Source organism: Oryza glaberrima, chromosome 3 (genome assembly GCF_000147395.1).
Source record: "Oryza glaberrima chromosome 3, OglaRS2, whole genome shotgun sequence".
Taxonomy (NCBI): Eukaryota; Viridiplantae; Streptophyta; class Magnoliopsida; order Poales; family Poaceae; genus Oryza; species Oryza glaberrima.
Window position 1 is genome coordinate 591036 of NC_068328.1, and position 14451 is coordinate 605486.

At 42.2% G+C, this 14451-nt stretch overlaps 1 protein-coding gene across 1 annotated transcript; it reads left to right on the plus strand.

Moving 5' to 3' along the window:
• The first annotated feature begins 5940 nt into the window (after window positions 1-5940).
• Window positions 5941-9459, plus strand: LOC127767015 (uncharacterized). Its single transcript, XM_052292217.1, has 6 exons — window positions 5941-7142; window positions 7245-7317; window positions 7405-7555; window positions 7770-8001; window positions 8074-8180; window positions 8961-9459. The coding sequence occupies exons 1-5, from the start codon at window positions 5996-5998 to the stop codon at window positions 8178-8180; spliced, it is 1710 nt and encodes a 569-aa protein (XP_052148177.1). The 5' UTR covers window positions 5941-5995; the 3' UTR covers window positions 8961-9459.
• The last annotated feature ends 4992 nt before the right edge of the window (window positions 9460-14451 follow it).

The following is a 14451-nucleotide window of genomic DNA, read 5'->3' on the forward strand; positions in this document are numbered from 1 at the left end:
TCATCTTCGAGCTGGGTCATCGCTTGTTACTCTTGGAGGTTGCCGCCTCCTAGACGGCTTGTGGAGAAGTTACCCGGTGACCTCTCCGAGAAGATTGTGGAGGAGGGCTGACGCCGGTTGTGAGTGGTTTGGAGTTCACCACCTTCGGAGTGAAGGAAGAACTACCCCAAGTGATCGAGGCTTGGGTAGTCCTCTCCGTAGGCCGGCTCCCGCCTTGCCCACCCCTTGACGAAGGGGGCGTGCGGTGGCTTCGTAGTTGAGCGGTGGAGTTGGGCTCGCCTCAACGGGGAGTAGGAAACCGGCGAGTTTCCAAACCTCGATGAAATATCTCTTGTCTCCTTGTCTCATTTACTTATTGCATTTACATTTGTGCAATTTATATTTCTAGAGACATACTAGAGATCATATCACCCTAGGATTGCTAAACTAGACTTAGGAAGTGTGATTTACTTTCCTAGTGATATACTTGAGCCACTTTTACCCTAATATTGCAAAACATAACTTAGTTGTTTAGTTAGACTTGTCCCTCACCAAGCCTAGCAACTTAGGTTAGTTTTGATTAGGTGTCATTTAGTTTTAAATCGCCTATTCACCCCCCTCTAGTCGACATCCCGATCCTACAAGCCACCGCCGAGTCCGATTTTGCTTCTACCCGGGGTGAATCACGCCAATTCTTGCCTCACGGTTGGATTGAAGATAAATGGTGGTTTCCCCTCTCACAATTCAAACTAACCACCGCCGATCTGGCCGTTTTACTCCTCGCCGCCACCGCGTGTCAAGCTCGGGTTGGCGCCAACACGTCGCCAGCCGTTTTCACCCACGGTCAAGTCAAGCCTTCGTCGGTAAGAATTCGAACTTGGCCTCCCGCCACTCAAATTGATCTTGCCCTTCCTCTCTCAGCCCTCTGCCACCCCTGCCACACCCGATTCCCGAGTTCATCAATGGCGATAATGGCGCCCGAACTCATCCGCTTCTCCTAGCCCTATAAATAGGACCCCAATCCCTTCCTTGTCCATCATCGATCATCACCAACCATAACCCCACAACCCCGAAGCTTTGCTTTGCCAATCCATCTCATCAACCATCTTCGCCCGCTGGTCGAATACCTTGTGCGTGATTGACTCCACACCACTCCATCCTCCCTCAACCCTAACCAAACCATAGAACACCTACCTTCAACCATGTTCTAGCATACTAAAGCATGACCGAAGCTCTGCGTCGAGTTTCACCTCGTCGCACTGAGTCGAGCACCGCCGCCCCTGCTTTGCTCTGTTCTTCACCGCCAAGAAGTTTTTCCGGCCGCAATCCGTCGTTTCAACCTATCTCGGTGAGTTCCTCCGTTTTAACCATCTACATACTCCCTAGATTCCATTTTCGCAATCGATTAGCACTACCATATCACCCTCTTGGCTGCCGACATGAGCTCGACTGCCGCCAATGGAGGCGCTCGTCGGCAACTATCTCCTACACCTTGCCAAAGGTCGGCAAGCAACTTAAATCCTTCTAGACACCTCATAGATGCTCTAGGAACCCTCCCCGAGTCGTGCCTAACTCTCACCACCTTAATCACCTTCTCAGCTCATCCATGTCACCGCCACCCTAGCCGCTAGGCTACCCACACATCAAATTAGCCCCTCCGCCACTGCTCACCGTCGCCGGAGAACCCTAGCTACCTCCCCTCCTCAGTCGCAACCCCTTTCTTCCTCTATTACCGCCGCAATCCCTAACCCTAGCACCGCCGGTCGTATTTGGGGAACGGCTAGAGGTTTAAGAAGAGAAGAGAGAAACAGACTGACAGGTGGGACCCGCGCACAATATCATTTAACATTTAATTTGATTTTCAAACTTTAGAAACCCATATCTTTTAAAATATAGATCCAATTCCAGTGAAACTTGAACCAATATTCTTCTAAAATTATTCTCTACCTTTTGAGACCACTTTTACTATTTTCTTATTTTATTTTATTTTTACCGATTTTTGGATTTTATCCGAATCCCTTTTGAATTTGAATTTTATATGCCTAACCCTAGGTCTTGAGGAGCCTTCTGACACATTAGATAATATCAGTTAATCTCAGGACATCGAGCAAGGCAAGTTACTGTACACCTTTTGACCATTTAAGCCTATATTTTACAAGTTACTTATTTATAGCCCTTCTATTCAATACTCTACTTTCATATGCATAATTTAACCATAGAAACCCAGATAATTTAGTATTGCTTATTTTGCTTACAATTTGGTTAAAATGTTTTACACTTAGATTGGGACAGTACGTTGGAATTAGATGAATTCCGGGTGGCTAGTACTGTCTCGATCGATATAGTTATTACCAGGTACTTATGTCAAACGAATGGGTACGACCGCAGTTTCTAGAATAGGGACAGACCTAGTCATTATGTTAATTAGCAATGTGGTACCTCTGTGTAGTGGTTCTTATTTTTAAGCCCTCGAGCAGGAGGCAACTATAGCCGCGAAGGGCAATTTTTACCATTACCATGTACAGGTAAATGGTTTATGATACTCGAGTATAATTATAATTATAATTGTAATTCTAAACCCTGATTGAGATGACGTGGTGTCATACGATCAGTTCCCCTTAAATACCCCGAGAACGCCAGAACTCCTCTCGCTGCTGATAACGTTACGTTCAGAGTGCATGGGGACTAGAGTTCATGGAACAGGTGCCACGATTGTTAATAACCTAATACTGGGCCATGACTAAGCTAATGAATATTGGCAAGTCGTGGACTGCGGGTAAAGCATACATCTACTGCAGTAGAATAATCATGAAACTATTCGAATAGCCATGCTCACGGAATTGAGTACCGGGACTCATATGGTACCTTGGTTAGAAACCTAAAGGATATGTTTTATAAACTCTTGCTTTAATATTTTCAGATTGTCTATTATTGCTATTTGTAAAGAACTTTACTTTACCCCAATGCCTAACATGTTCCCATGGTGACTTGCTGGGTATCGTGAATACTCATTCTTGCTCTTATTAACCCTTTTTCAGATTTGGGTCAAGAGGAGGACCCCTATGATTATTACTATGATGACCCTGATAACTTAGAAAATCCCTAGAGGTTATACCTCCTTAGTCAGAATGTATTAAAACTTCCGTTGTGTAATATTAGTACCTATATTTAATTAGGTGAGTATCTATTTTTGTAAAACCCTCAGTATTGTAAACTTTAACGTATGCAATGAAGAACTAGTTGTATTATATGTATCAATATTTACTGATCCAGAGATTGATACATTAATCTTAGTCGGATCCAAGTCATTAGTTTTGGGAGCCGACAGACGCGGGGCGGCGTTGGTGGACGGACAGGGATGCGGGTGGCACCGGCGGATGGACGGGGACGCGGGCGGCGGCAGACGGACAGACGGATGATGACAAGGACTGACGTCAGCGGACAGAGTGGCGTAGAATGAAGAAAATTCGCGTCCCAATGGCATATTCTAAAAGCAGTGCGAATTAGGTGGCATATCCTAAAAACCGTGCGTATTCGATGGCAAATTCTAAAAAGTCGGTTCTATGTGATCAAATTCTGCGTGGACTTGACCTGCCTTTTAGAATTATATACTCCCTCCGTTACAAAATATTTGAAATCGTTGACTTTTTAAGTACATGTTTTACCATTTGTCTTATTCAAAAAATTTAAGTAATTATTTATTCTTTTCATATCATTTGATTCATTGTTAAATATACTTTCATGTACACATATAGTTTTACATATTTCACAAATTTTTTTAATAAGACGAACGGTCAAACATGTGCTAAAAAATCAATAGCGTCAAATATTTTGAAACGGAGGGAGTATATGTTATTAGTTGTTCATTCCTGTGGCATAGATTACTACTCTGCCACCAGCTGGCCTCAGATGGTCAAAATCTAAAGTAATGAAAGGAGTAGCCTTTCTTGAAACTTCATTGAACCACATCATCAGTTGAATATGAGCCGTAAGATGTAAATAGGATCCAATATCTGACGTTGGATGTAGAATGTAGAATGGAAAAAGATAGCCCAAGTCTTCAAGAACATTGTAATGACTATCACAACATTAACATATGATAAGAGAGAGGGGGGAAACATGGTGTAGACCAATACAAAGGGAAGCCCCTTGTGGTCAGTGGGTGTGCCTAACCTTGTGGGCCCAACCTGGTTGATTTGCATTAAACCTCTAAGTAAATATTAAACTGCAAAATAGTTCTAAAAATATTACAATGTCATCTATGTGGTTAGTAGTATATTTCAGTTTAGGTGTAATATTATAAATTAGCATCTTAGACCCCATTACAGTACTATAGGAAAATATATATACATATTTAAAGTAGATGTCCATATACATTTCTCAAAAACATTTACATGATTAGGGATTATTGTTTTCATACATCCAATATATATAGTTCACCTTAATTAAGTTCTACTACATGCTTAATTCATTTACAAGATGAAAATAATTCACCTAATTAAGTTCTATATCTTAAGTTAAGAGATAAAAGGTCAAATTTATAAGAACAAAAAAATAAAACAAATTCTATTTTGGAAAATTTTAATTAAATTAGCAATAAGTGAAACAAAATTGTACAAAATCATGGAGTAAAACATAGCAAAATTCATTTAACCAATCAACATTATACAAAATAAATTAATTCAAAATGGTTATATAAAAAGCTAGGTTTTTTACGCAATTGGCTTTGGCTTATTATCATATTAACGATATTATCATATTAACGACGCGTATATATAGGGTTTCAAGACAGGCATCTAAAGTCGTGTAAAGCACGACTACATAGCTAGTGTCATTTTTTTCACAATGACAAAACACAAAATGTTTACTATTGCACATGTCGAAAGTCACTGTTCTGTGAACTGTTATTCGCACAGGCAAAAGGGTAAGAGCAAAAAAGGCTCAAGGCAAAGGCAAAGGAGGCAGCTAGGCTCCAGGTTAAAACATAATTAGTGATTTTCTATGTTACTGAATGTAAACCAGATAGCTACTTAGGCCCTGTTGGTTTCAGTTTAAGATTATTGTAATCTAAATTATTAAATCATATTACTCTAAGCTGGATTATAATAATGTGACATAGAATAAGCTGCGAGCTGTTTGTTTCTCTGGATTATTGAAGGCATCTAAGGTTAGTGGGTCTTTAGCCCCCCAATAATCTGAAAAAAGCTCCTCCAGAGGGGATTATTAGATTATAGTAATTTGGCTTATAGATTATAATAATCTATCATAATAATCTACTTGTTTGTTTCAGTTTACTCCTAATAATCCAAATTATAAAATTCTAAGCTGAATCAAACAGATGCTCTGTGGAGATGGATTTTCTTCTTTTTCTACGCTGATTGACTTTTCTGTAGGCACAAGCAGCTTCAGATGGTCCTAAAAAAAGTGAGAAGAAGCAAAGAAAGAAAGCGGTTGAGGATGAGAATACCGAGGATTTCATTGATCCAGACACTCCTCATGGGCAGGAGAAATTTCTTGCATCTCAAATGGCCAAGCAGTATAGCCCAGCTGCTGTTGAGAAATCGTGAGATGCTACATTGTCTTTCTCTATCTTATAATTCGTAAAGAAAGGCCTAATTGTATTGCAAGCATTTGTATTTTTTATGAGTCACTTACATGTGGGCCCCACATATTTTATTATTTTTTATTGTTTCTAACTAGGATGCCATATCAGAAAAACGGAAAAAAAATACTGCCATGGGACCTCTTTGAACGGTTCGAGTGAGTTTAGGGGTATATATTTCTGGTTTTGTGGTTAAGGGACCTTAAAAAAAAATCTCGCTGTTAAGTTGAGGGTTCTTCCGTAAACTTATTCCAATGGGCACAGTCAACAAGTGCACGAAGGGCCTGGCCCAAGAAGTATCGGGGGGAAAGGCGATAGAACCCCAAAAACCCCAATCCGCATCATCGTGTTGGTCTCTCTCGTCTCCGCCGCCACAGAGACCACCACCTTCGATCCCTAGCTCCCTCGCCAGAAATGGCCTCCTCCTCGTCGTCGCCGCCGTCGTGGGTCGTCTTCAGCCGCGTAGCATTCGTGAGCGACGAGGTCGTGCCGGGCGACGTAACTTTCACCCTTTCTCAGGCCCCGCTCGTCTCCCATCTCACCATCGGGCAGCGCCTCCTCCCGGAAGCCATCACGCACAGCGACCCCAACAATCCATCCATTATCGCCGTCGACCCCTCGGGCGGCCTCTTCCTTGTCCAAGTTATACTGCGCAAGGCGAGTTCCGTGTCTCCTATCAGCGTCAGGGTCCCAGGCTTTGCGGCCACGGTCTCGAGCTCGCCCTTCGTGGCCTCCTACATCATCGTGGACCAGATTAACAACATCGCTCGCTGCCTCCCCAATTCCGAGATACTCGCATATCCGGCCAATGCCGGGATCCTTTTTATCCCATCCAACACAGGCGGCCGCTTCGTGGTCGCCCAGATCCGACTCATGGACGGCGGCGGCAACCGTGTCTCCCTCCTCCGCTTCGAATCCCACGTGGGGAGGTGGAGCATGGACCGGATCCGCCTCCCGACTACGCTCGATCGCTTCAACCCCGACTGCGTGCTCTCGCACAATGGCAGACTATGGTGGGTGGACCTCTCATACGGCCTCATCTCCTGGGATCCCCTCATCAAACCGCCGGCTCTCTCCTTTATCCAACTCCCGCCCGGCAAGTCGTTGCCAGCCAGAGATCCGGAACCGCCCGATATCCACAGGCACCGCTTCGTGAAGGTCAGCGGCGGCAATCTGAGGTTCGTTGACATGGACCATCGCAACGTAGACAACCTTGGCATGCGCAACCTCAGTGTGTGGACACTAGTAGCGCAGGCCGACAATTCAGACTCAATGCGGTGGGTTCCCAACTACGATAATATCACCTTTCTGCAGATTTGGGGATTGAAAGACTACAAGATCGCAAGGCTGCCTAAGACGTTGCCCGTCCTTGCTTTCTTCCACCCTAAGGCTCCCTGCATCTACTTCCGCCTGCAAAACTCCCTCTTTGGCGTCGATTTGGAGAAAGAAATCCTTGTCGACGTTCATAACTCCTACAACACTGCGCAGCCTTTACCTAACCTCGTCTCGAGTCAATCCTTCCATTCCTGGGAGCTGCTGCCACATCTGCCCACTCTGTCAGGTGATACACCACCACTCACCACCTACTGCTATTGTCTCTATTGCTTCTTATGACTATTTGTCTCCACTGCTTCCCATGAGTATAACCCTTTTTTGTTTACAGCTCAGAGAAATTCTGAACAAGGAGGTAGCGCGGGTGGTGGAGTGTTGTGTATCGCTCCAGATTTCCTCCAGGGGTATGAGAAAAAGCACATCCACTATATCCTGTGATTTCATTATTTCTTTCTTTTTTTTACACTGCTAACTTATTTTGTCACTCGCAGGATTTACTTATACAAGCAGTTTATGTCCCTATATCATGCCAAGATGCGTACAATACGCGTGCAAGTGGAAGATGTGACCGCATACAGTGGAGAAAAAGGCCAGACGATGAATTGTGCATCTCAAGCCATGGAGCATTGGAATACACATCATGTTAGTATTGATGGTTATCTGTTCTATTTTTTATTTGGATAAATAGTCAAATTAGTCCTCTATGTTTCACCTAAGACTCAATTTGATACATGTTTGATAAGATCGATCTATAGACAACTGCTCATTGAAACTTGAGATTGGCTATTCACCCCTTTTATTTCAATATGCTGGCATAACGCACAATAAAACCATTTATACCACTTACTATATGCAGGGCACCACATATGAACTTGATAAGACGGAGCACATGGATAGTAATGCATTTGAAACCTTCAACAGAACTGGCAGATTTAAAGTTGAGCTATCATACTTTCATGTCAATTTCTATGGTAAAATTTCTGGGGGTGAGGCGAAACAACTTTTCTTCGCTGAACTGAGTGGAGCAAAGGAGCCTGATAATGTTGTAACCGTTACAGCATTAGGCCATGATGAAAATGCAATAGCAGGTACCATCTTTACTTTAACGATTTTAAGCGTGATATAAATATACAGTTCTGATGAATGATATCTTTTTTCAGCCAGCAGCGGAGAGCATATTTGTATCTGTTGCTCTGGTCTTATGCATCCATACGCAATATCGTTTATGGGCCAGCGCGTACCCACTGGAACACATCAGCATCAATAGGTATGTGTTACGATGACTTTAAGTGAAACCAACTGTCCTTTTGAGTAAAATGCCTAAGATCAGCCTTCCTGCCTAACAGCCTAAGAATTTTTATTTTATTTTGATCATGATGGTTTAATCCATGTGGACAACACGGTTCTAGAACAAGCCAGAAATTTTATAAGTGAATGGCCCCTAGTTCTCAAAGTGAGTATATTTACATGGTTGAGTGAGAAACTCACACATCAGTAGTGGTTCTGCATGACGCATGACTTCACTGGTAGTGCATAGCATGGTGGATCTTGAACATGCTTTCTGTTTTTCTTGCTTATTTGGGTCCCCGACAGATGAGAGTAACACAGTTGGGAGATGGCTAGGTAGACACAGATTAGGGCATATTGTTACGCATCTTTTTCTTAGAGTTTAATTTCTAGTTATTTTGCTGGTTCAAAGCAACTTATACAAACTTATTAAGGAGATTACGAGTCAACACTTGTTGCCATAAGCAGAACTTTCTGCATATGTTTGATAGTCACATGAAACAGGATCGGTGGCAGCATTCCTGACCCGGGAACGCTGTCCTCGTCCTGAGAACGCGGGGTCATTTTTGTCCCCACCTTGTAAAAACCTCTTCGCAAGTAGCGTACCCCGTTCCTCGATCCCAGCGACCCGTATCTGGGATTTTTGCTTTCCTGATCATTCTGATGATCTACATTCAAATGCCCTTTCTTGTTTTTGTTAAGCTCTCTGCTATCTGTACTTTTCATGATGGTGATACTGTTTTTGGGGGTCTAAACGTAGGTGCGTGTAAAGCAATGGATGGAGGAGGGGATGCATCTGGCTCAGCCGGCCAGTCTGATCAGGTATAAGGGCATGTACAACGGTCTTTATTAGTAGTCTCTCTCTATTACCATGCAAGTAAATTTGATGACATGGAAGAAAGAGAAAGGAGTATGGTTGTTATGCATGACAATGGCTCAGAGTCGACTCTTAGCATTTATTAGAGCAAATTTTGTTGCATGGTGGTGAAAGAAAGGAAAGAAGAGTAAGAAAAAGTATTTTGATACATTAATGATTAGAGATCATATTGTCTCTAACTAATGTAGGATGGTCTCTAGATAACGTAGAGCTCATATCTGACTCTACCTTTGTACATGCCCTAAGAGAACTAGCCGGTTTTCTGTAGTCTTGGGCTTGATCTGATCTGTGCCAAGAGTTGTACACCTTTTATAGAAAGCCGACAAACAGATACAATGTGTTCATGCTGGGGATACCAGTTTTTTTTGTTTTGAAAATACTAGAAAAGATGCATGTCCGTTGTTATGGAAAAGAAAAGTGTCCGTGCATTGCACCAGTTTTTTTTTTAAAAAAAGAAAAAGGCCAGACGGCCCCGGCTTCTATTGAAAGCCCATAAGGGTGTTCAGGGATAAACCCTTCACAGCATTTTACAGCACAGGGAGGCAAAGCCTCACTAGAACAAAAGATAGTCTTAGCAAACCAGACGCAGCTGCCGAAGAAACAACTCTAAACATGAGAAAGGGTGGAACTATTTGCAGCATGCCAAAAGCAGAAAGAATCAGCCTATCCCTGTACTCCCGCCTCCCGCGATCACCACCTTCAGCTTCCCTACGATCGACTCCAGAAGATCAGGGTCCCAGCACGACCTAAAGCCTTCCACTGTGAAATATAAGATAATTTGAAATGGAAATACTAGGGGGGAATAAACCAATTGGGATCTGAAAACCATATTATTTCTGGTGATCCACAAAACCCAGCAAATAGCAGCAAGAAGGGCAGTCATAACTCTAATCTTCTTATGATTCATATGATCAATCAAAAGAAAGAAATCATCAAAGTTTTTTGGATTCACACCCCAGTCAAAAGCATCTCTGCAAATGCACCACACAAAAGAAGCTATAGGGCAGTCAAAAAGAATGTGCTTAGTAGTTTCTTTAACATCACATAAAAGACAATTCTCCAAGCCATCCCATCCTTTAATTTTTAATTGTTCACAAGATTGGATTCTATCTCTCATGGCTAGCCAAAGGAAATGTTTCATTTTCATGGGGCAAGGGCAAGTCCAGATCATTTGCATTCTTGTGTCACTGACCCCTCTAAAAGTAATAGCTCTGTATAAGGATTTGATGGTAAATCTCTTATTTGAGTTCAGTCTCCAGTTCAGAATGTCAGGGTCATCATTCAGGTCCAAGGACTCTACTATCTGATTAACCTGCCTCCATTGTTCTAACTCAATAGGTCCAAAAGATCTCCTAAAAGTTAAACCCCCAATACCAACTTGCTCCAACTCAGCAATGGATCTCTTGTTGATTGCAAATTGTAAAAAGCATAGCAAAGGTCACACTCAAAGGGCAAGGACCTGACCACACATCTAGCAAAAACATCACATGGGCACCCCTGCCCACTTGCCATTCAGTGACCAAATGCATCCATTTTCTCGAATTGAGCACCCCAGACCAAAACTGAGAGACTCTGTCAGGAAAGCACCGGAAAACCCCACCATGTTGGAGATATTTCTTTCTAAGCAACTCTGTACAAAGACTCTCATCAGTAGATTCCACCTTAAACAGCCACTTAGCTAGCAAAGCAGCATTCAAAGTCCTTGTTTCAGTAAGACCTAGTCCACCAAACTCTTTAGGAAAGGCTAAGTCAGACCACTTGACCATATGATATTTCCTCCCTTGTTTGTTACCTGCCCAATAGTATCTAGCTCTAATAGAATCAAAAGTATGGTGAATGCCTTCATACAAATGATAGAAACCCATGGCATAAGAAGGGATGGAAGAAAGACAAGCATTTATATGAACAGCTTTGCCAGCATGAGAAAGAATGTTTCCAGACCACACTCCCAATCTCTTCTCCATTTTCTGGGCAAGGAAAGCTAACTCTTGTTTCAGGATCTTATCTAGGCTTATAGGAAGACCTAGGTATTTCATAGGAAATTTGCCAATGGGGCAATTGAGCATCTAAGCAGCTCTGAGCTCTTCAGATTCATCTAAACCAACAGTAAACACCTCACTCTTATGGTAGTTAATTTTCATGCCAGCCATCTCTTCAAAGCAGTAAAGGATAAATTTTGTTGAGATAATTTGGGACTCATCAAAAGGGATGAAAATGACAGTATCATCAGCATATTGTAAATGAGTCAGACCCCCAGGGAACAAGTTAGGCACTAAACCTGACAGCAGGCCAGCTTGTTTAGCACCATTTAGAGCAGCAGCTAGAGCATCACTAACAAAATTAAAGAGGAGAGGTGAAGGGGGGTCTCCCTGTCTAAGACCCCTATAGGTTATGAAATCACTCCTCTCTCCATTAATGTTAATGCACACTTTACCCCCAACTACACAAACTCTAATCCAGTCAATCCATCTTTGAGGGAAACATTTTTTTTTCTAAAACCTCAAAAAGAAAGGACCAGCAAACTCTGTCATATGCTTTTTCAAAATCTATCTTCAGGATCACTCCTTTTAGTTTCTTCTGTTTCAGTTCATGGAGCACCTCCTGGATAATGACACATCCTTCCAAAATAAACCTTCCTGGAATAAAAGCAGTCTGGGTAGGAGAAATAACTGTTTGGGCCACCTCTGAGAACTTGTTGGTGATCACCTTGCTTATAAATTTAAAGCGATCATTCAGCACACAGATTGGTCTAAATTGCTTTATGTCAGTTGGGTCCTTGTTCTTGGGAATCAAGGAAATAACTCCAAAGTTCAACCTCTTCAGATATAGATTGTTATCAAAGAGCATCTCAAACAGGTCATTTCTAATCTCAGGCCAAAAAACTCTATAGAAATGAACATTGAAACCATCAGGACCAAGGGCAGTATTCAGTTTGGCTTCTTTAAGGACCTTGTCCAACTCATCTATACAGAAAGGTCTTGTAAAGTAGTCTTTTTGTTCCACTGACCTCTGGCAGAACAATTGTTGTCTGGCAAGGATTTGTAGTAATCTAAAATTTGTTTAGTTAAAAGCTCTTTATCAGATATCATCTGATCATCTATCTCCAGGGCAGTTATGGTACACCTCATTTTCCTGCCATTAGCAGTTCTGTGAAAGAATTCAGTATTTCTATCTCCCAACAGCAGTTCTTGATCCCCACATCTCTTATGCCAATAAAGTTCCTCCATCTCATAGATTTGCTCTAAGTCTTCCTCTATTTTGTATCTTTTCTCCCATTCCTCAACAGAAAGAGTTGTATCCATATCTTGAGAGTCCAGGTCCAATAACAAACTCTTCAAGTTTTGCTTAATCATATCTCTCTCTCTAATACTATTCAAACCCCATCTTTAAGGAATCTTCTCAAATCAGACTGTTTCCTATTCAAAAGTCTAAAATGTAACTACTGTCTCTAGGAATCGTTTTGTTCACCACCATCTCTCTGAAGCCTTCTGTAATTAACCAGGCTGATTCGAATATAAAATAACTGGGTCTCTTAGCAAGGTCATCTCCAGTGTCCAAGAGCAGGGGGTATGATCTGAACCAACTCTGAGAAGGGAGGAAAGAGTAGAATTAGGGAATTTATCTTCCCAGGAATCACTCACCAACACTCTATCTAGGACTTCTTGAGTAGGGATATCTTTCTTGTTAGACCAGGTAAACCTAGGCCCCCAACACTCTATCTAGGACTTCTTGAGTAGGGATATCTTTCTTGTTAGACCAAGTAAACCTAGGCCCACTTCTATAAAGGTCTCTAAGGTCAAAGTTAGAAATGAAAGAGTTAAAAAGCCCCATAGCTCTAGTGTCTAGATTAGTATTTGATTTTTCACAGGCAAATCTATACATGTTGAGATCACCTCCAATGATATATGGGTTTTGTCTAAATTGAATGTGCCACCTCAAATCTTCAAGGAAAACAGGTTTCAAGGAATCGGTAACAAGACCATAAACCCCTATAAATTCCCAACAGAAATTATCACTCTTATTTTTAACCAGACAGCTCAGAAAGAAAGCTCCCACATGATTTTCTAGAACCTCCATCAACTCAGCATTGATACCTATCAAGATCCCTCCTGAAGCACCTGTAGCTGCTTTCCAGGACCAGGAAAAACTTTTGTCACCTTGAAAGGAATTCAACTCTTTATCAGTAAAGCTCTCTTTCTTTGTTTCCTGTACACAAAGTAAGTCTACATCTCTTTCTTTGATCACCTCTTTAATTGTCTTCTCCTAGCTTTGTTCCCCAAACCTCACATTCCAAAAAAGACATCTCATTTTTTTCTTTTTTGGTTTTGAGCCACCTCTCTTTTTCAGCTCAGGGGTATTTAAACCCTCCACAATCACATCATTCTTATCATTACTTCTCATTTTAACAGTTATTGAATATATGCCCCTACTTCTCATTTTCTGAAATTTTTGGACCAAATTACCATGTCTTCTTTCTTCGTCCCCTCCACTCTCTCTTGTTCGTCTGCTCCCCACTATCCAGATCCGACCTGGTCTCAACCCATGCTCTTCCTTGCCGGCGGTAGAGATAGCTTGGACGGCAGCCATCCTCTACCTTTGTCGGCAAAGGCGGGTTCAGCACGGTGTGCCTCGTGCGCATCGCCAACGCCATCGCTGCTGTCAAGGTCCACCGCAGCAGTGAGCGCCTCCATCGCGTATTCTGCCAAGAGCTCAACGTGCTCGACGACCCTGTATGCCACCTGCACATCGTCTGCCTCCTCGCCTTCTGCGAACAACAAATTGTGTGCTGAACTCGACGTCGGCGTTTGCTCGAGCAGGTTGTGTGCTAGCATGCTTGCGTCTGCAAGCAAGCGTACATTTTCGTCAAACGAGATGACAACAATAAGGCCCTGCCTATTTAGTTCGTGAAAAGAAAATTTGAATCGGACGTTTGACCGGATGTCCAAGGGGTTTTTAGACACGAATGAAAAAACTAATTTCATAACTCGCTTGGAAACCGCGAGACGAATTTATTAAGCCTAATTAACCCGTCATTAGTACATGTGGGTTACTGTAGCACTTATGACTAATCATGGACTAATTAGGCTCAAAAGATTCATCTCGCGATTTCCATGCAAAAAGTGTAATTAGTTTTCATTTTTTATCTATATTTAATGCTCTATACATGTGTCCAAAGATTCGATGTGACGTTTCTGAGAAAAAAAATAGGAACTAAACCAGACCTAATGGTGAGAGAAGAAAGGTCTCCTGTAAAAATTCTTTCTTCCCCACTGCTTCTTTTGTTCTTCTTTTCTCTCTTTATCCCAACCTTGCTTGGTTGGTTCTTCACAGGGGTGGATAGCGAGCCAACTCGGCTCGGCTCGGTCAAGCTTGT

Bases quoted from the DNA above. Each gene is read 5' to 3' on its own strand.
- LOC127767015 (XM_052292217.1), top strand. From the start codon at position 5,996: ATGGCCTCCTCCTCGTCGTCGCCGCCGTCGTGGGTCGTCTTCAGCCGC. The intron at 7,143-7,244 runs GTGATACACCAC...TTTTGTTTACAG, and splicing joins ACATCTGCCCACTCTGTCAG to CTCAGAGAAATTCTGAACAA. The intron at 7,556-7,769 runs GTTAGTATTGAT...TACTATATGCAG, and splicing joins AGCATTGGAATACACATCAT to GGCACCACATATGAACTTGA.